The sequence below is a fragment of the Miniopterus natalensis genome, chromosome 6, assembly GCF_054644295.1.
Source record: "Miniopterus natalensis isolate mMinNat1 chromosome 6, mMinNat1.hap1, whole genome shotgun sequence".
Classification (NCBI taxonomy): Eukaryota; Metazoa; Chordata; class Mammalia; order Chiroptera; family Miniopteridae; genus Miniopterus; species Miniopterus natalensis.
The window spans coordinates 15,038,963-15,060,665 of NC_142086.1; the positions used below are offsets into that span (position 1 = coordinate 15,038,963).

General features: G+C 39.2%; 1 protein-coding gene across 1 annotated transcript in view; it reads right to left on the bottom strand.

The window, feature by feature from the left end:
• ROBO1 (roundabout guidance receptor 1) overlaps nucleotides 1–21,703 on the bottom strand; it is a 370,388-nt gene that overhangs the window by 35,246 nt on the left and 313,439 nt on the right. The window contains exons 17-23 of the mRNA XM_087818101.1: nucleotides 21,086–21,257; nucleotides 16,963–17,160; nucleotides 13,044–13,070; nucleotides 11,574–11,616; nucleotides 5,342–5,496; nucleotides 2,504–2,839; nucleotides 429–536 (exon numbers count right to left, since the gene is read on the bottom strand). Of these exons, the coding sequence (XP_087674227.1) occupies nucleotides 429–536; nucleotides 2,504–2,839; nucleotides 5,342–5,496; nucleotides 11,574–11,616; nucleotides 13,044–13,070; nucleotides 16,963–17,160; nucleotides 21,086–21,257 (1,039 nt within the window). The remainder of the gene's footprint in view (nucleotides 1–428; nucleotides 537–2,503; nucleotides 2,840–5,341; nucleotides 5,497–11,573; nucleotides 11,617–13,043; nucleotides 13,071–16,962; nucleotides 17,161–21,085; nucleotides 21,258–21,703) is intronic.

Genomic DNA, 21,703 nt, shown 5'->3' on the forward strand with positions numbered 1-21,703 from the left:
GATCTCACCTAGATTTCACGATATTGTCTCTGAGGCTTTTGATTCTGCTCATGTCAAAACTGTATGTGCTTTTATAGCCTTGTTTCAAATGTAACGAGCAGATTAACTATATGTGCAACATTTTTTACTTATATTTTGGCCAGGGGTTGGGGAAGGTTTAATAGCCTTTAAAGACTGCTTCATGTTTCTGGCTTTACTGAAGCTCCTCAATCTTCAGTAAGATCCTCAATCTTTGTTCCCAAATAGGACATAAAATGGTTTAGTGAAGGGAGAGTCCTTCAAATTGCAGAAACAAGGCCCGTGCCTGGAAGATCCAAATTATGTAAACTGACAGACATGTCATAACACGTATCAGTTCATTAGCATTCAATTCATAATCTGGGAATGGACCATCTTTTGAAAATAGATGCCAACTTTCTTTTACTTACCAGATGTGCTACTGCCCCGGTCAGAACTATTGTAGGACCCTCCTGTATTCTGGTCATAGGACTGGTTGTATGGGATAGTTGGAGGAATTGTGTCATTTGCTCGATAATCTAGACATTTTGAATGAAAAAAAATTAAACGTTTAATTTCCTTTTGGTGCCTCAATTAATTACCAACAATTAGGCTTTTAAACCATCATCTTGGTCACTTGCTAAGACGTAGGTAAATGTTCCAGAGGAAAAGTGAAGAAAAAATAAAGACCTTTAAACATGTCTCCTTTAAGATTTATAAGGAGACTTGATTTGTGGTGGTGAACACACAGTACAATATAGAGATGATGTACTGAAGAATGGTATACCTGAAGCCTATATAGTTTTATTAACCAATGTCACCCCAATAAACTCAATTAAAAATAAAATTTAAAAAATATTTATAAAATACAAATTCTTTGCATCATCATATTTACATGAATTAGACTAAACATAGATGTGAACAAATTCTATGAGAGACTATTTCTTCTCCTTAAATTCTTTATAAATCAGCTATGACAGAAATCAGATTTGCTTAACTTCTTATCTTTATAAATATAGTAACAAAATCATTTAACAATAAGAAATCATGAAAATAGCATGCCTTTGACTCATAAAAAAAAATAAAATAAAAAATAAAACTTGTCAACAAGATTACATCTAATAAAAATATATCCATGATAAGAAAACAAAGTATTTCAATCTGCCACAGAAGCAGAGGGAAAATCCGAGTGATAAACTCGCCACTGGAATGTAATGAGTAATAATCTGTCAGTCTAGTTGCATGCCAGGGTCTTTATTATAGCTTCACATACCAAGTCTGTTTACATGCAGTATAAACAATAAATCAGAGCTCTGATATATTTGCACGGAGGGCTGTCAGACCTTTCCAAAGTCCACAGCCAAGCCACACACTATGGAGGAATAATGCAGCGGTAGTTTGAATCCCTACGGTAAACCCTACGACTGCGGAACAGGCCTGTTCATCTTTGTCAGTCTTTGTCATGAACTTGTGCAAGAGTCTTGCTAAATATTCATTGAATTGGGTTGTTATGCCAATCAAGGCTTTCTTAAACTTAGAAAAAAGCAAGATGTGTATTATTAACTTAGAACACACAACACTCACTTACTCAAACAAAACACTGGGCTTAAACTCTCTTTTGTAATCTCTAACTGTAATCGGTTTTGTTTTTGAAAAAGGAAGACCCACGTCAAGCCTAAAGAAAATAAATCTACGTCTCTAGTGATCTACCGTCAACTGTATCTTTCACCTGCACACTTGTACAAAACTGCCCAATCTATTCAAATTAGAGCAACCCCTTCTTTCTTTGCGGCATACCTTTGCAAATCATGTTACTAAAGCAGTAGCCTGAAGGACTACAAAGAAATCAAATACCAGCCTCTTCAAACTCACACATATTACAATAGAGAAACATTCCCCTCTGGCTATAAAATACCATTCTGCTGCGACAAGTTAACACTAAACTCAATTTATTTTAGGTTCTATCCTGACAGACTTCAATCAAGTCAACCAAAGAAACTCAGGTTCTACAATCATACAGTAACCACATGCGGTGAGAGAGATACAACAAATGGAACCACTTCTCCAGTTCAATTTAATTATTTTTCTTCAGTTTGATATAAAAGTGCCATTCATTTATATGACCATATAGAAGCAATTATCTTCCATCCTTGAGTGGAAAAATGGAATAGTCTATTTATTTAAAATGTGAGGTATTGTGACGGTTGTACATCTGCCTTATGAATAAAAGATCGTCTGTCCTAAGCAATCCCTCACCTGCGATTAAATTTAAATTAATCTCAAAACCACTCGAAAATACTTATATTTATTTTAAAATCAATTTCCAAGGTTATTGTTGTGCTAATTGACTCTTTGACACTGGAAATTTTGAAACCAAAGAAATCAGGAAACCTTAGCAACAAAGGAAAGGTTTCACTTGCTAGGGCCGGAGGGACTGCAGCACCCAGGACAGGAGGCCTAAGGGCAGTGCTAGGGGAAGGGTGGCAATGAAGGCAAAGAGCGTCACCTTTGTTCAGCTTGTTTTGCTCCATGACGTTATACTGAATGGGCGCCACGTCCTGTTTCTGCGGCCCGGGCGGCTTCCAGTGCTTGTCGCCGGAGTCCCCGCCGCCGTTGCCCACGTTGTTGCTGAGGTTGGACTGGATGAGCTGGGTGGTGGCGTAGGGGGTGGGCTGCCCTGATGGATTGACAAAACGCCCGTCCTTCAGATTTGGGCTATTGAAGGTTTTCATCTCATTGATTTTGTTACTAAGGTCCACATCACCATAAACAGCTGACTCAGGGAGCATCAGATTTGTTTGTTTGTTATCCAGTTGGTTGTTATAATTTGCTATACAATCAGCTACGTGCAACGAAGAGGAAAAGGAAAACGTCATTCATTCTCCATGGGCACTCGTTTGAAATTTCTCTCAGTAGCTTTGCGAGTCACAGTAAAATTGTTACGTAAAGAACAAACAGGCTGAAATCAGATCGATGAGAAGGGCCAGGTATTTACATGTACTTTCTAAAGAAAACAATTAAAAACTGAGGAGTAAGAGCGGACACACAGAATTTACATGGAGACTAAATAATTTTGAACTTTTGCTAGTGCCATGTAGTAAATAATTTACCCAGTTTAAGATGATTTTTCTTTAACAATCCTATTACTAGAAATTCCACCAAAATAATATATACATGAATATCTTTATGTGTCAAATTTAAATTTTCAAATCTGGAGTGACTGAACTGTTTGAAGCTACTGGTTGGCTACTGAAGCAACAGAACAAAGTATGTACGTTCAGAATCCAAACAAAGAAAAAAACTCTGCCCTCTTATCAAAGAGCATGAGATTTAAATATTTGATAAAGTACCTCTGCTCAAAAGAAATGAGGAACAGAGAAGTGATGGCAAATAGTGCTCAGGAAATTTTTATTAGCTCTTCTCTTGGTCATGTAGGATAATCATTGTCAGGGAAAGATGCTAATTATTTCTTCATGGTTTTATAATGACACTCCAAGAACGACAATATTGATAGCAAAATGAATCATAAATAACCAGGGTAATTAAATCAAATAAAACCTGAAATAATACCTGTTATGCCTACTATCTCAATTTCCCTCTAATTTTCCTTTCATTGAAATATCTGAGAATGAAATAACTGCCATAATATATATATATATACATATATATATATATAAAGCCTGCAGTTAAAGATATTAAAAAAGCAGGAGAAAGTAAAATCATAATTTAAAATTAAAACATATTAAAATTAAAAAAATTAGTGAAGTTACAATGGTAAAAATGCCATTATGTTATTCATGTAGTTCCTAATGGCACCAACATTAACAGGTCACCTTGAAGATTGGTTTCCAACTGGATATCTTTAAAAAATGATAAATTAATATGGTTGCTATTAAAGATATAAACATGAATATGATCTTAAGAAAAATTGGCAACTTCCCTATAATACTGAATTTGACTACTTGGCATTTCAATAATAAATGATCAGGGAGCAGAAATATTTGATTCATCCGGGCTTTAGTAATTCTAGTTTCTAATTTCTAGGTATTAAGTTTTATTTAATAGCGGTTAAGAAATATTATTAAAGGCCATACAGACTTGGCAATGTCATTTTTCTTCCCCAGTCTTTCTAAATGAGTGCTATTCAATAGAACTTCTTGAGGTAATGGGCATGTTCTATCCTGCATTGTTCAGTACAGTCGCCACTAGCCACGTGTGGCGACTGAGCACTTGACTGTGGCTAGTAAGAGTGAAGAACTGAATTTTAAATAGTATTTAATTTAATTTAAATTTAAATAGCCACCTATAGCCAGAGACTACCATATTGGACAACACAACTCTACGTATTAATTTAAATGAAATTTGTCCTTTTTTTTTCTTATAAAATAAAGCTCAGCATTACCTTTCTTTTTTTATAATTATGTGAGCATCCATCTGTCTGGACAGCTAGGATACGGACCTCTACAGGACACGGACTTGGTCACCGGGATATGTTATATTCATATCCATATCCAATGGGAGTTCTTTCAATGTCAGAATTCAGATTACGCTATGATTGTTCTTTATAGTACATAACATCTTTACTTCAATGCCATCTTCTGTTTTCCTGTTCCTTAATTCAATGGGTTATTTTATGTCTATAGTCATATCTTCTGAATCTCTATGATTCTTTTAATATTTCCTAGATTGTGCATGTTGAGGTTTTTTTTAAATAAAAATAATTTGTAAATTTTTGTTTATCCCTTCAAATATTGCATACTAAACATCCATATTGTAGCATGCAATTTTAGCAAAGTAATTTACTTACACATATTTCTGAACCAAGAACACAAAATGCAAGATAAATGTATGTATACATATCTGCAAAAGATATATATTTCTTATATCCCCAGGATTTACTTCTATACTATAAAAATGTGATTTTAGATTTCAGTTAATTTAAAATGTTTATTATTGTTGCACAATTATTACTATTATTATTACTGCTATTTAAGCATTTGGTTCATTTAAACTATAGATTCATTGACGTATCGATGTTTTATTCCCCAAATCTAGAAAAGAATTACAATTAAAAATTATAACTACAAACACTCTTACGAAGATGACCACATTTACGTAATTTCGTTTTTCCCCGCTTGCTTCCTGGTCTGGGTTTTATACTCTCCCTTCCCCGCCGCATACTGGGAAACGTTTTTGTGGGAGACTGAAGCGTGGAGACATATGGGTGGAAAAAATAAACAGGCTAAACTGCTAAACCAGAGTCAACATTTCACGAAAATGATGATGCAATTTTCCCTTTCCCTAGGGGGAAAGGGGTCTATCAGGGTGCCTCCGGGTCTCTAACCTGGGCGGCTGTAGGTGGTCAGGTTGCTGTCGCTATTGCCACTGCCCGCGGTGCAGCAATTGATGGAGCAGTCGTTGTGATTGTTCCCGGTATTGGGCCACGTGTCTGCCAGCCAAGGCTGTGCAGTAGGTTCACTAATGTTCAGAAGTCCCGGCCTAAAGAAAAAATACATCAAGCAAATGTTAAATAAATAGCAAATAAGAGTTCCTACTCAGAATTCTGAGGAATGCTGTATCCCATTACTCTCACAGATACCTTGGTCAGCTACACTGAATGACGTTCTTAATCTTTTTATGTTACAGACAAGGCCGTTGTAATGTAATATTCTGGGACGTGCCTCGGTTTACATGACCGTAACTTTGGGAACTGGCAAAGTTGTGCTTCAGGTTTAAAATACGGTATCATTTGCAATGTTCTACTCCACCTTTAGTCACAGTGACTAAAAATCAAGCATGGAATGTAAAAATACACATACATATACACTTTTAGTACTTTAGTAGCTTAAAGAATGGCATAGTTAAGACAGTTTACATTTCTTCATTTTTGACCCCTTAAAAAAGTCACGATTCCTCCCACAACTTGATTTTAAAAATGGAACAAGCTTCTTCACTCAGACAATGGATCTCACACAGTAAGAACATTTGCATATTTTTCTTCAAAACAACGCTTCAGAAATAGTGAGTCTGGAGCTCTGTGACATTCTGCAAAGGTCCTCATCAATGTTTCAGTGCACAGCTCTTGCAGTTCTTTAAGCTTGTCAACATTTTCTGATGGGGACAATGTAAAATGCACAAATCCCTATATAAACAAAGGAAAGCTATTGGATTAAACCTGGCAAAACAAAGATGTCCACTGTAGAAATATTAGTGTTCCTTTTTTTTGGCACAACAGATGTTAATTCTCTTTCATTGTGTGTTGGGAATGCAAAGCACATCAGCAATTGTTAATGGGAGCCCTGGCCCACCAGGGCCAGCAATGCAAACTGGAGTCGCAGGAAGGCATCCTGATGTCCTCTCCCAGCACTGACTGCGCTCCACAGCTCAGCAGAGGTGAGGGAGCAGATGTGCTGTCAGGCCCACGATAAACTGACGGGGACCACAGACTCCGCACAGATTTTCTTCACGGTTTCATTTTCTTTGTTTACGTGCAATAACCCTGCTTCTCATTTACCTGGGAAGCAAGAGCCTGACATTCTCCATGGCTCCGATGCTGACCCAGCCAACAGAAAAAACTTACTATGCAAACTTATGTTATTTGAGGAATAATTCACTTCAATGAACAATATGGATTTATAATTTATCTATCTGTATCCATAAGTAAATATATGAGTATTTATGTAATAAAATGAATATTTACTCTTTGCTTAAAATGTGTGAGGCACTGTTCTGAGATCTTAAAATGTATCAACTCATTTAAATCCTCACAAATTTTCTACAAGGTGGTTATTATTATCCAGATTGTACAGATGAGGAAACTGAGATGCCTGAGAGAGGTTAAGAAACCTGTGCATGGTCATACAAAGTGAGTGAATGGCGGGGCCGGGATTCAAACCCAAGTAGTCTGGCTCTAGCATCTACACTCTAATCTAGGATGCTATAAACACGTATGTTGGAGAGCGCCGAAATTTCCTCAAGCCCTCAAACATTCTTAATAAAAGAGTGAGGAAAATGCCTGAAGTCTTGAAATTCACAATAAAGCTGTTAAAACTGAGCAAACTTACTATAAAAATTGTTGATAACAACATGCTTTGACGAGCAGTGTTGCTGAACTGTTGAAAGTTAAAACATTTAAATGCAAGCTGTTTCACAGCTATCTGGGACCTTTGAAATAAATGCTGGTTATAAAAATTCTGCATTCATTAATCTTTTGCCGTCCTTATTTTATTTTCTCTAGAACTTAAACCATGTATGTTATCACTACAGAGTTATTAAAAATAAATCTCCATATTTGGCACTATAGAGAGATGTTTGAAGTATGGGTCAAGTGGAAATTTTCCACAGTCTGTCTTACATGTTTCAAAAGGAATCAACAATATTTTTATGCTACTATGACTCTTTCAGAAAACACTTTTAAAGTTAATGTTTTGATAGCATCATGGGCTGAAAGCCCTTTTCATGTGTATGGGTGATTTCCAACAGGAAGTAGGATTAACCACTCACATCTTAGTTTTCAGTTTAGACTTGCATCTGGAATGCTAATTATTTAGGGAAGGTTGGCCGTGATTACTAGCTCATAATGAATCTGAAAATGCCATGTGTGTATCTCAGAGGTCTTTGGGGAAGGCAAGGTCAAATGCAACTACTGTGATGAGGGTGTTAGGGGGTCTTTTTAAACTAACAATCTCACAGGCTATCTTTCTGCATGTAAGGTTATGTAGCGTGCACGAAACAGGTCTAGCTACCCAAAAATGAGAAATAAAGTGGAAGCAAACCCAATGCTACTTACAGGGATCAATATGTGTCTGAAATATTATATAATGTTACCATACCATACAATATACTGTCATATAATATGTTAGTTGTTAGGTTTTCGTGCTAACATTTCTGAGTTTTGCTTATTTCCTCCTTGTTTTCAGAAAAACAGTATTTATCAGGGAGAGGAAGACACAAGGGCTTGCAAAACCCAAATTTATCATCCAGTTTATGTTAGGGGGATAGATTTGTGTCATAAAGGAAAGGAGGGCAATGTACTTAAATAATCATGTGGCAGTTACCTTCAATTTCTCTGCTCCTTTTACTCCAGGTATTCTGATCACTCAAACTCAAAACAAAACAAAACAAAAATACCCCAAATACCTATCTGAACTCCTAAAACACAAGATAAAATACTACAGGGTCCAGGCACTGGAGAAAATTGTGAAGGGACCCAGCAGTAAGGGTTGCCTATAGGCTGTCTCCTCTTTCCATTGATAACCTGAAAGAGTTTTGAAGCCATGAAGAGGGGAAGGACAGGTCTAAGAGTGGCCAATATTTTATTTATTATTTTTAATATGTTTTTATTTATTTCAGAGAGAGGCAGAGAGAAGGGGAGAGAGAGCGAAACATCAATGATGACAGAGACTCTGATCGGCTGCCTCCTGCCCACCCCCTACTGGGGATCGAGCCCACAACCTAGGCATGTGCCCTGACCGGGAATCGAATCATGATCTCCTGGTTCATGGGTCGATGCTCAACCACTGAGTCATGCAGGCTGGCCAGGCAAGTGGACAATATTTCAAAGGGAACCAAGGCCTGAGCTCTCTTATTTTCTCACCTCCCATAGCCAGGCAATGCGGTGTTGGCATTTTCCACCTGGTTAGCCTGACTTTCTGACTTGTTTTTTAGACTTTGCTTTTTCCCAGTTTATACTGTGGTTTGGGGGTTAAGTAGGTTTCTTGGAAGAGGTGCCTGGGATGTTTGCAGTGAAGGAAACAGATAGATAGGAACAGCCACGTAATATTTCCAATATTCTCCCCTGAATGACAAGTCCTTCCCTTTCTGAAGCTGAGGAGAGGCCTCTTTACTTACCACAATCCTCATTCACCCTTCTCTAGGAAGAGCTAAATTTACGGTATTGAAAACCAGAAGTGATTTTCAGCTAAACCCCCTGTATCGAAGGAAAATGTGCAGTACCCCAAGTTTTCTTTAAAGCCATCAAGGACTGAAGTTAGGTCTTCTGACATTCATTTCTTTTCAGTAGCTCACTCAGTCCTTCCTTCTTTGGGTACTTTTTGATGACTATCTTTCAGAGATCAATAATGCTGCAGGCGCCCAGACGCACGATCACACGCATTTCAAAATACCATTCTGGCTCCAATTGGGCAAAGGGAAGTCACAGGAAATAGTGCAAACGGAGACAGATGAAAGCAGGACTGCTGAGGGCTTTTATAACAGATTAGGCAAAAAAGAGCGAGTACTTGAAGGGAAACAAAATAGTGAAATCAAAGGGGGTAAAACTTAGGATCAACAAAAAGCAGTGATGGACACAGGGGACAGCATGCCTGGAACATTTAGACTTAGGTGTCACTGATCAGATGATGTAGAAGGGTCAGTGAGGGCTCACGGAGCCTGAGACGCCTAAGGGAAGTGTTTAAGGGGTGGACATGAGAGAAATGAGTGCAGGGGGTGGTTCACACTTATACTCTTATCACACTGGGTCACAGAACACACACACACACGCACGCACGCACGCACACCCACAATGGCCTGAAAATAAGACCTCTTCCTGATGTCCTCCTGATTCCTTATACTGTTCTATTTTTTGCATATCACTCAACTGCTAATACGATAGAGTTGATTTTTAAATATTTATTATTTATCTTCTATCTCCCCCACTACATGGAAGGTTCAAGCAGACAGTAATGTTTAGTATCGGTCACTGATGTATCTCAAGCAACTAGAACAGTGCCTGTTACATGCTGGATACTCAATAAATATGTTTGATTAGTAAATAAATTTAAACACATTTGTATATACACAAAACTGCCATTTTGAGCATTGGCTCTAAGATTTTTATTTAACTGCTCTCTCTATCACGTTTCAGCATCCTTTATCATTTCATGTGGTAAAAAGATGATTTCTATTTGGTAGTTGAAATAAACCAGTTTCACTGCTATTCTGTTTTTAGATTTAAAAGGTAAATTTTGCATGGTTATATAGTGAGCTTTCCCAGTGGGAAAAATATTTTAGGAACTTTGTAACTTTTCAGCCCTGCCATAGACACTAGCATTTGGTACCCACGGGCTCCTGCCATTATTCTGATTTGATAGTTTGGTCTATTTAGGTTGTAAATTCCTTTACAGCAGAAACCAGACTTATATCATGCCTATGTGTGGGTATGTGCATGTGCATGTGCATGTGCATGTGTGTGGGGGCATGGAGGGGGTGTGCACATGTGCACGCTCATCTGTGCCTGTGCCCATGCAGAGGCTACTGCAGAAAATATAGAAGCTGCTCAATAAGCACTCTCATATGCTTTGAGTAATGAGAAAACTGAAGTTTGCAGTCATGAATATACACAGGTAGAGAGGTGGTTATATAATCAGGCATTCCAGAGAGCATGTTCTTATGCCAGAGGCTGCTTCATGAATGCGTGGGCTATGATTTAGATGGAAATCCCCTGGATGTAAAAACATGCCCTGGTTTAAGGCCTGAATCAAGTGGATTTATGCCTTATGAAGACCTCCCTAGCTTCTGGAGCTCTCGGTGGCTGGCTTTGTTTCCCGGGTATGAAAACAGGAAGCCAGCAGCAGCATCCAGGAAAGAAGAGATTAGCGCTCGTTGCCGTATTTGTACAGCATCAGCTAAGGGTTGTCAACATTTTCATTTAAGTCACTTTCTCACGCACCAAACTCAGTGACTTTGTATCAGACGTGGGCTCCTCGGATTCAGGAGTAACATCTGACTCATTTTTGTCTTTCCCAGGAGCAGCCACATTGCCCATCTATACAGAGCAAGACACTCAGTAAGTTAATTAACCTTGAATTATAAAATCATTTTGGTTGGAAGATCGTTTTCTTACACCTTAAGCAAGATGTTACTGTTTTTTTTGGGGGGGGGGGATCATCTCATTGCAGAAAATCCTGAAGCTTAGTTCATATAACTTATATCTCATTTCAGCCCCTTTAAGCCTCCTGTCACCTCAATTTGAGGTTTCTCTGTGAATATATTAAAGTTCACTGAATAATAATTAACACAAAAATTCATAAATATAGGATTGAGGTTCCTTTTGATTTGAGAAAAGAAAGCTGTGTTAATAAGCTACCTAGATTTCTTCTTTTATTTCACAGTATTTCCCTGAGAAAGGACAGCTGAACTATGCTGAATTCATCACAAGAACAAAAAACAAACATGCCCTACAACTTACGAGCAAATGCTGTGTTCAGCAGGTTTTCAGATGAACATTTTTTCTTTGATGGTATCTGTTAACTAGCTATATTTCTTAATCTTCATAAATGCCATCACTTAATTATTGTAAGTCCTTTTAATCATCGGCTAAATCAGCGTCTCTTTCCCGGTTAAAGCTCCCCCTCTGGTGGTCACTGACTACGGTGCAACAGCCCCAGTCGGTGACCGCGTTTGTGTGTAAACAAGCCGGGTGTCACAACACAGTGGAGCGGAGCATTTCTCAAAGATCTGAACAAATTTCACCTATAACTTAAACCTTTTAAGCAAAGGTAGCGATGTCATCGAGGAAGACAAGAAGAAACATCTGGAATTCCCCTTAGTATCTACAAAACAAGCAAGATAATTACCTCCCTCCACTGCTCACAGCTTCGCCTCCTCTCTGATAAGTTACTAGAATGTTACAAAAAAAAAAAGAAAAATTAATAGACATATTAATATTTGCATATCAAAAGCTAGCACACTTATGAACATCTTTCTAAAATGGAATGCATTCTCCCTTTCTACTTAGAAGCAATACAAAAATCATCACAGGAATCAGCAGATTTCTGATTCAAAAATCAGATTTCTGATTTTTTTAACATTGTATAGGATTAAATATAAGTTATTCGTATTAATGAGCCCACAAGGTTGAGAAATAAGCAAAAGCAAACTTCAGTACACTCTTATTAAATATAGCTGTCACACATTTGTACATTCAAATTCCCATAGATCTATATTTTCATTTTATTATTATATCACATCATTTCATAAATTTATTTAAGTAAAATCTTAAATTGGGGTTGGGGGGAGAAATCCCTATTAGATTATGTTCCCAGAAGTATGAGTACCAGTAAGACAAAGAGAAATGTTAAAATAAACCTTCTCTCTCTCCACACACAAAGATGTATGTAGGCCAAGTTGTGACTATCAATTAATGCGACGTGGTTTTTTTTAATTGTGGCTTACAGAAACTCTTCTCATTATGTTTTCATCAGACATGTATATATAGTAAACATATATTTTTATGCTCTTGAAAGCATTCTCAGCTTAATAAATTATGGGTATAAAAATTTAGCCATAACAAAACAGGATTTGCACATAGGCAAGGGGTTAAGAAGATTAGCTTCTTTGTAAGTACAGACACATTTCCTAAGAAGAAATGTGTTTCTAAAAGCTGCCAAATTCTGCTACTTAAAAGAACTCCAAACTGGGAGTCTGCTGAGGAGAGATAACTGCTTCCAGTGATTACAATAACTGGCTTAAAGAGGTGGAGGCAGGGCTACAGGTACACCTTTCACTGGAGGTGATGTGAGAGAAGGAGACCCGCTCTGAAAGAAACTGAACAGGACAGAGCCTCAGGATCCTGACTCAGGGTACATGAAAAGTTTTATCTTCACGTGTGCTGGATATTTCGGCTACCTTCAAGAATGCTGATTCTACGGACAGAGAATTGAAAGGGGAGAGACGTTTTTGTTGGAAAACCCGAAAGCTTAAGTTAAGGGGGGAAAAATGCACTGCCATGTATGAAATAATCAACAGGGTCATTAACATGTTAAATCATGCTGAGGGCAGACACAGTGTGTCTATCTAAGAAAACACATGCGTACAAGGCTAATGTGCAATGTGCAGCATGAATAAATAACTGCGTTAAATGGATCAAGAGCAGCGCCAACCATTTCTGCTTCAAACGCATGCCTGACGCGAGGAAATGAAGTACTGTGTTCCATGTAAGCCTCTCCCCCAACTTGCTGCAGAAAGTGAAACAACAACAGAAACACAATAGTACAACACATGCCGAACTAACAAAGGGAAGGAGGAAGGTAAGTGCAAATATATACCTGTTGGTGTGAAGGTAAAAGACGGGACTGAAAATCAAAACAAAATATAAACCAGTTATTAAGCTGAAGAGAGAAAGGGAACATATCACATTAGTATAAATCAAGCAGACAGCTGAACATAAGACAAATGTAAATAACCAAGCCAGCAGCTCTGACACTCTGATATATGAATAAAACCGAATCAGAGGTTAAAGAGGGGAGCTTGTCTCTACAGGTACCATTGTGAAGCGTCTGACATTCTAGTGCGGAGGGAATTGCGCTGGGTTAGCCCGCGGATGACCCTGCATTCGGCAACGTATTCAGCTCATGGCACTAGTGCAAACAGGGCTCCTCTGCTATAAATCATCTCCAAACAGTGGGTGATGGATTCTTAGGCAGGTATTATCGGGGTCCTGCTTCAACCTTATCTAGAAATCTGAAAGTAAATGCTTATTAAAGTGGACTAATAGGCTCTTAAGTGTTCGTCATTAAGAGACAAAGATTGGGGGGAGGAGAGAGAGAGAGAAGAAGGGAGCACAGAAGGGAGGAAAGAAAAGAAGAATGAATTGGAACAAAGAGAACCTTAAAACTGAGCTTTTTCACTGCCAAGCAAGGCCTGACGCCTTATTATATAAACAGTGTTGCTACATTTTTATCATCATAGTGAATGGGACAGAAAAAATGGGGAGTTTTAAACTATAATTTCCCTATTTTAGTTTCTGTTTAGAAGCTTTCTAGGAGTAGACTAAGCATTTTTTTTTTTTTTTTAAGGCCACCCTCTGGAAGCTAAACAATAGAACAGTAACACCCCTCTGAAAACCTTCGCTCTCCGCAGTTATAAATCTTAATCGAATCAATAATGCCTGAGATTGAACTGCAGACCTCAAAGGGAGCAGCCTCGCCGCCCCATTTCCCTGTCCTCTCCCACTCCTTGGGGTTGGACAACACTACGGCTATTTCCACGGCATTTCATAGAGAATGGAGGCTGACTGACTTCCCAAGCCCTTCCATTGCCCTGGGTGGGGAAAGCAAGCGAACCTGCCTTACTCCTAGGAGACTAAAGTCTGCTTTTAAGAAATCCTTAAAGTATACAGACTATAATATCGGTTAGCTACCGTGGATCCAAAAACTGCCAAAAGTGGACCTTCCACTTTACATTTGAACGTCTCCCAGAAATGGACTCTGGGATCAGGGCATCCGGGGACGCAAGCTGAACGCGACGGCAGCCTTTCCCCAAGCCGTCCTGCCTCTGGGCCAGAAGCACGCAAACCAAACCCTTTGCCGCACGCCCAGTTTAGACGCCGGCCTTCGTTTGCGGCATGGCAGCCCCTATCTTAAGAATCTATTGTGGTGTGTTTTTTTCAGTCGGGGCTTTTCAGAGAGTCAATGTAATTTAGCTACAATCAAAAATTCAGAGCCATAGTAACAAGTCTCCATTAAAAAAAAAAAAAGGTACATTTGAAAGTAAAGCTATTCAAGCGAGAATGGAGATCCTGGACATTAATTTGCTATCACAAGGACATGGGGAAAATAGGAAAGGTCCTTGTCAGCACTCCTTTCTAACTGCCGGCCCTGGCTTAAGGAATTGAAGAGGAGATGAAAAGAGGTCGGTCTAAGTGAATTTTAACAGCATATACACCAAAGAGCAACTTAATTCTCAAAGCTTCCAATAATATAATACGCTCTTTTTGCCCAGGGATGCTGGTGCACAATGTGGATGCACGTGGGTGACTGTTCTAGCGGAGGAAATGCCTACAGACAAATGCTGAGGGGCTGGGATGCTATTTCCCAGTCACATTCTGGCTCGATGGTTTATAAGCCAATAGGCTCTTTTACATTTATTTCTTTAAAACACGTCGCTTCCTTTTTTCTTATAATTACCCGCATTGTTTCTGACATAGACAATTTAAGATCTCAGGATGCACTTTCTTCTTTAATTGCATAGAAAGAGAATTATGAAAAAGTGCCAACGCGGCGAAACGAAGAAAGCAGAATCGAATGCTCGCCAATTACATTTGTAATTATGTTCTACGGGTTCTGCTAGTTGGAAGGACAATGACATTAGTTTAACAGGTTTCGCAGAAAGAACGCACAGGCGTTTGCCAGCATGCTTAAAGTCATTAGTACAGGAAAAGAAACATTTCAGAGAAACAGGTTTTCACGTCACTTATCTAGATTTCAAGACAATATAGAGCGTTCAGTCGTTGTAACTACACAGCTATAGCACTTCATTGCAATAAGACATACAGGATTCCCGGGGAATTCAAGAGACTCTACATCTATATGTTAATTAGTCACTTTTCTTCATTTAAATCAGATTTCAGAACACCACCCCTCCCCAGCCCAACACTCTACTCTGCTCCTTCCTGGCTCCACAACACAGACGCCACAAACCCCTTCTCTGCATTGTTTTTAGTCAAAGGTTTTTCACGGTCACACATGTGCCCGACATCGCTCTACTCAGTAGAGGTAGTGAGCACCAGTGCTCCTGTGGTAAGCTAAGCCCTCACTTCTCATGTCACAAGAAGGGATCCTGACAGTTTGCTTCATCTCTAGAACGGACACATACCTAAAAAACGTTTGAAGATGACTATGCTAAGGCAAAGGTATGTACATGAGGCGAATGCCACGCAGCCCCAGGCAGCACGCACACTGGTTCGTTTCTACAGTGTGGGCAATGAATTCCTGCTGACTCTTGCCAAGACCCTCTGTGGCCGGGAGCACACATCCTAGCCTGCTCTTCCAGACTGTTTATAAGCTTATAGGACATTCTAACTAGCACTGCAAATTCTTCCTTTGCCATTTAATTGGTCCGAGAAATGACTTGGCCAAGACGTGAAGGAGATGTTCACTTAGGAAATATGCAGGCATTTTATTTTATTTTATTTTTTTAAGGTTGGCAGTAGGTAAGGTAGGGAATGTGTTTTTGGTGATTCTCTTTAAATTTGTGTTATGGCAAAACAAAAGTGCTGTCTTAAGTAAAGGCCCTAAAACTAGGGCGAATGTATCATTTGTCATGTAAAACAGGGACATTTTGAGAGCAACAGGAGTGCTATAAAAGTGTAGTTGGACTAAAGACATAAGTTGGGACGGTCCCCTGAGAACTGGGACCCAGAGTCACCAGAGCCGTAGCCCAGGTCTGAGGCCCAGAACTGACGAGCGTCTCTGGGGGTAGGGGGAGGATTACCTGTCTGACAGTGTTACCAAACCTCGTCAGAGAGTAAAGAATACGAATCATCCATCTACAGACTTGGAGGATATTTGGCAACGGTGTCTGTGGAATGCCCTGGTATATTCGGTTTATCCATAAAATTGTGAATAACAGCAGGCAATAAACTCCATCTTCTAAAACTGTAAACATTTGCAGCAAAATCACCCTCACTAATTAGCAGCAGGTACACAGTCAACAATGCAGCTTTAACTATAACAGTGAAAAAGCGCTGCACCTCCCCTCTCTGCAGCCTGAAGGACCTCGTCCAGTCACGCATTTCATACTCCCAAGAAATGACTATTTTCTAAGTAATCAGAAATAACCATAAAAATAATTTTACGAATAATCTTTTTCATTTCACTGGGACGGGTCAAAGCTTGTATTTGTAATTTCTGTGACAAGGAGATTAAAAAGTGCCCTCAGGAATATAAAGCAAAAAGGTCATTCCCTAAGAGAAAAAGGGGTGCAGAACCAGCCGGGGCGGGCTACCTGGGAGAGATGCATTTTAAAGGACCTGGGTGGGGAACGGATGGGCCCTCTATGTGGCGCTGCTGCTCAACAGAGTAAACACATAGATATCACAATAACGTCAAAGCACTTTTGAAAACCTTTATGCATGAAAGTGATTTAACACAGGACATACATCATCATGCATAATTTGCAGCCACAGATTAAAATCAAGAGTCACGCCAACACAGGAGAACGTGAAACCCTTGGGGAAGCTGGTACCTTTCCTGATGCCCGCGTAGGTGCTCGTGAGCCCGTTTCTCTTCTTCCGGTGGCGGTAGAGCCAGACGCTGAAGACCATGAGGATGATCCAGCAGGCGGCGCCGATGCCCGCGATGAAGGCCGGCTGCTTCACCACGTCCGAGATCTGCTGAGCCAGGCTCACCTGGTCCTCGGGGGACACGGGGTTGCCGTGGGAATCTGAAAGGCCGTCTTCAGATTAATTGGGGTTTAGCACTCCGGATAATGAACTCATAATGTACATCACATAAAACTGCCATCATTATTTTTGTTAATTTTTGGATAATAGCTTCTGTTTTTTAAATTTGCAACACCAGAATTTTCAGTTAAAACAGCTCATGAGATTTTTCTGCACAATTATATTCATCTTATTTATTTTAATTTAAAACAAATATGATATAATTCTATGGAATATATTTTTAAAACAAAGGCAATGGCACACAAGTTCTATTTTTTACTCCAGAAAACTCTGCAGCTCTCTGCTTAGATTAAGTTTCACGGGAAAGTCTGAGATAAATACAAAAGTACAATTCTAAAAAACGAAATACTTTAGTGCAAGCACACAAATAAGGGTTCCCAGATAAGTAAATAAAAAAAGATATACACTTTCTCAGACTTCTATAAGAACCCTCAATTATATGTCCTAAACAAGGTAAATAGTGAAATTTTATTTCCTGTAGATATTGAAGGAAAAAAAGGGTGTTGTATCTCGTTTCTCCCATCACCACACACATGCACACACACACAGACTATATTCTAAGACTTTTAACTGCCTTAGAAACACATTATTTGAACCTATGCTCAGAAGGGCCTATAAAATTCAGGATTATTAAAAAGCAATGAAAAATGGAGATAATGCTGCTATTGAAAGAATGATAAATAATCTTTCTTTTGAAACAAACATGGCCAGCAATAGATACAGGAACATTAAATATTGACAAGAATTATCATGTTTCATGAATAGCCAAAAAGGCTTATGTTTTCTGATAGCTATTTTGATTCAAAAATCAAAAATTGATGGAATTCATGGCTATTAAAATTTACTTATTTTGTACCTATGTTTAAACCTACTAAGATACTACTCTTTGGAGCCCAGCATGTCAAGTCACACAGAGCCGTCCAGAAAGTCTGCAGAAAAAACTGGAAGCTGTTGATCTATTGTCAAAGCAACGCCCTACTCTGCTGGCACCCGGTGGGCCGGCCCGGAGGGCGGCCAGTGGGCAGAGTTCCCACTCCGTCCGTCCGCAGTTTTAATGTTCTCCCCACAACATCTGGTGAAACAAGAGGGCGTTTGCCCATTTCTTCAGGATGGGGCTTCCTTACAACTGTTAAATCACTTGACTCTGAAAATGTTCTGCTAATACCACCTGCTTTAAAATAGAAACATTGGTCCCATCCTCAAAAGTCTTTTTTTTGTTCAGGAAAATAATTGGTATAACTCACTATCTATGAGTACTATTTCCCAAACAGAAGAAATCCTACAGATTGCCTTTTCTTATTACAGGATACGGCATCCCAATCAGGCAGGGCAGAAAAAAGCAGCAGCGTTCAATGGGTAAGGAAAACAGCCGTAGGAAAATAGCAGCCGTTTCTATGTAAAATGGTGAAATTGCTACTTAGGTGGTGTGTGTGTGGTTTTTATTTATTTACTTTTTTCTCTGTTGAACAGAATTTCAGATTTCATTCTATGGAGGGTGAAGGTTGAAAAGCCTATTTTCACAAGCCGTCACCTGCCTTCAACTGTTTGTTGACTGAAAGTTTTATTTCATGTTTCAGACCCTTTTATCTATGGTTATCCTAAGAGCACTTCATCTTCTGAAAGTTCGGCAAGCAGACCTATTCCTTTATTCCTAACACACCCTTTATGCCTGCCAGGTTATGGATTTCACGGTTATTTGTGCAAGGTTAAGTTGGGTAGCTTCGGATTTTATGGAGACAGCCAGGGAGGTTCCACGCAAGCGGCCAGATGGGCTCAACAGAATAAAATGCAGTGTGACTAGCAAATTAAGGCAGCCGCTCTCTCTCTAAGTCTTTGTCTCACTGCAGCTGAGGCTGTATTAAGATACGGAAAAAAAACTGGAACACATTGATAATTTCAAGAAAACCATTTGGCCCTTAAATCCCGTGATTTAAGTCTTAAATAAATAAAATTGACACGGTCCTTTATCCAATTCATCTTTGAAAAGCCAAGACTATAAGTCATATGTTAGCAAAATAAGGTAAATGACATCAACAATGTATACAGTTATCTCAGTGTAACTTGTAATTTCAATTTTTATAAGTTAATATTGATGTTTCACAAAACTGGCCAACTATTGGAGTAAAAAAGTCTATATTTAAACTATTTTCCCCCATATCTCATATAACACTGTAATTTTGCAATAAATGAACCAGAAATAAACTATGAAGCTATTTTCACTTCAAAGTTGTATGTATCAGCACTGTTTAAAAATGTGCTAGCCTGGCCGGGCGTGGCTCAGCGGTTGATCCAGGAGATCGAGGTTCGATTCCTAGTCAGGGCACATGCCCGGGTTGTGGGTTCGATCCTCAGTCGGGGGCCTGCAGGAGGCAGCCGATCAATGACTCTCTCATCACTGATGTTTCTATCTCTCTCTCCCTTTCCCTTCCTCTCTCTGAGATCAATAAAGATATATTAAAAAGCGAAAAAGATCCTTTAAAAATGTGCTAAATGTAAAAGGTAACCCGAAAAGCACATTCTGGCCCACAGCTGTGGCACAGACAGTAAGTTACCCACCAAAGGTCTGAATGGGGCTCGCACAGCCTGGGGCTGTTGGACGGTAGTTCCCTGGCCAGTGACTTCGGTTTGAGATGTTTCCGTTCATCGATGTGGAAACACAGGGCTGAGTTCTGGGCGGGAGCCATGGGCACCCACCCTCTCCAGACCTGCACCATTAAACCCTCCCACAAATAATCTGCTTTAACACTTCCCTTCTGCTCACCCGGCGTCAACCTTGGGAGGCTCCTCAGCCTGCGACCCTGCACATCTGTTGGGAACAGAGGCCCTCCCCACACCATTGGGCTTCGGGTGGACGTCAACATCACTGTGTTATGCAACCAGAATTCTGCAAGTGTGTTTGTTACAGCAGCGGGCATTGTCTTAACAACAGAACATCAATTACAGTTTCCAAATCAAATGGAGAGCCCTTATGTACAGCAATCAAGTTTATTCAAAGCCACATGTTTCTTAATTTTGATTGGAAATCATTTCTAGGATGTCATCAACATTATCAATATGCAAAAATACTGTGTACTTATTTGTTAAGTATGAAGCTTCATATATCTGATCCTTTTTCATAATTTAGCAACTGACACAAAATATTACAAATGCTTAACTTCTGATCTGGAACAAACTGACATAAAAGTTGACTATATTCTTCTGGGCATCTTTCATAATTTAAATGTCGCCTCTTAATATCTGACCCTCCCCTCTCCCCTTTCTATTTGCAATAGTATTTTGCTGCTGTTTTTTATGTTGTTTCTTCTAGATTATGCTGGTAACTACTTCCTAATGTGTATCTTATGTTCATGCCATACTGCGTGTAGTGAATTTTTGTAATGAAGGATTCTGTCAGGTTTTTTTTTCTATTTATCTAACTCTTTGAAGCATGCCCTATATTTAACTTTATAAGTAATTAGCATATAACCATATTCCAATGCACTCTGACATCTCAATCTATCTTTGTTATAAAAATCAACTATAACTTGAAATAGACACAAAAATGGTAAATATAAATTATATGTTGCTATAAACATCTAATACCTAGTATAAGTTTTGCATGGAAGTTAACTGTAATCCAAACAACTGCAATTTGCATGAAGGTGCAGACTGTGTCTTCCTTGTTCACCGAGGTACCTTTGGTGCTCAATTAATTGTGTGTGTTGACTAGATGAAAAAAACTTAATAGGACAGGATTAGGAAGACTGAATACTGACAGCCTTTCGCATGAAAAATCATTGAAAACGTGTGCCTGGATTAATTTAAGTTTAGTTGTTCTATATATTAAGCTAACACCAGCATCGTGTAGCTATAATGCCACAGTCCATATTCTTTTCGACTTACAGTGGTGGCTCTGCACCCACTCACCTAACTGAATAAACTGCGGCTCGCTCCGCACGCCAGGCCCAGCCCCGGTGCTGGCTGCGACCTCCACACCGTATCGGATCCCGGGGACCAGAGAAGGAATGACCACAGAAAAGGTGGAACCATCAACTGTCTTGTTTATATGGTAGCGAGTTTCATTGCCCAAACACCAAACCTGTCAGAAGAACACAAGCAATGTTAAGCTGGTAAATTATTTCAACTAACGCAAAGATCAACATAGTGTTGTGGTTTTAGACCTGGTCAGAGTTCAGATCTATCAGGAGCTTAATATGGAGAGTTTCAAAAGTCTATTTTGACAAGGATCTCATTCTGGAAAGACTCTTCCAGGCAAACCCAGTGTTAGGAGGCCCTTTAAGACCTCTTTAAACTTTCTCAAGCACTTTTAAAGCATTATAGAAGGTGAGTCTACAAATTTTTGCTTGAAGACACTAGGTGCTATCAGCCCATATGATTAGGATGTGTGTGTTTTTTAAACGCCAAGAAATCATTTGCCAGGAAAAAAAGATCCCTGCAAAAAGTTGTGTATATCTCGATAAAGAACAATGACTTATCTACTATCACACAGCATTTGCATTCTTACTGTGGGCTACAGGTGGCACT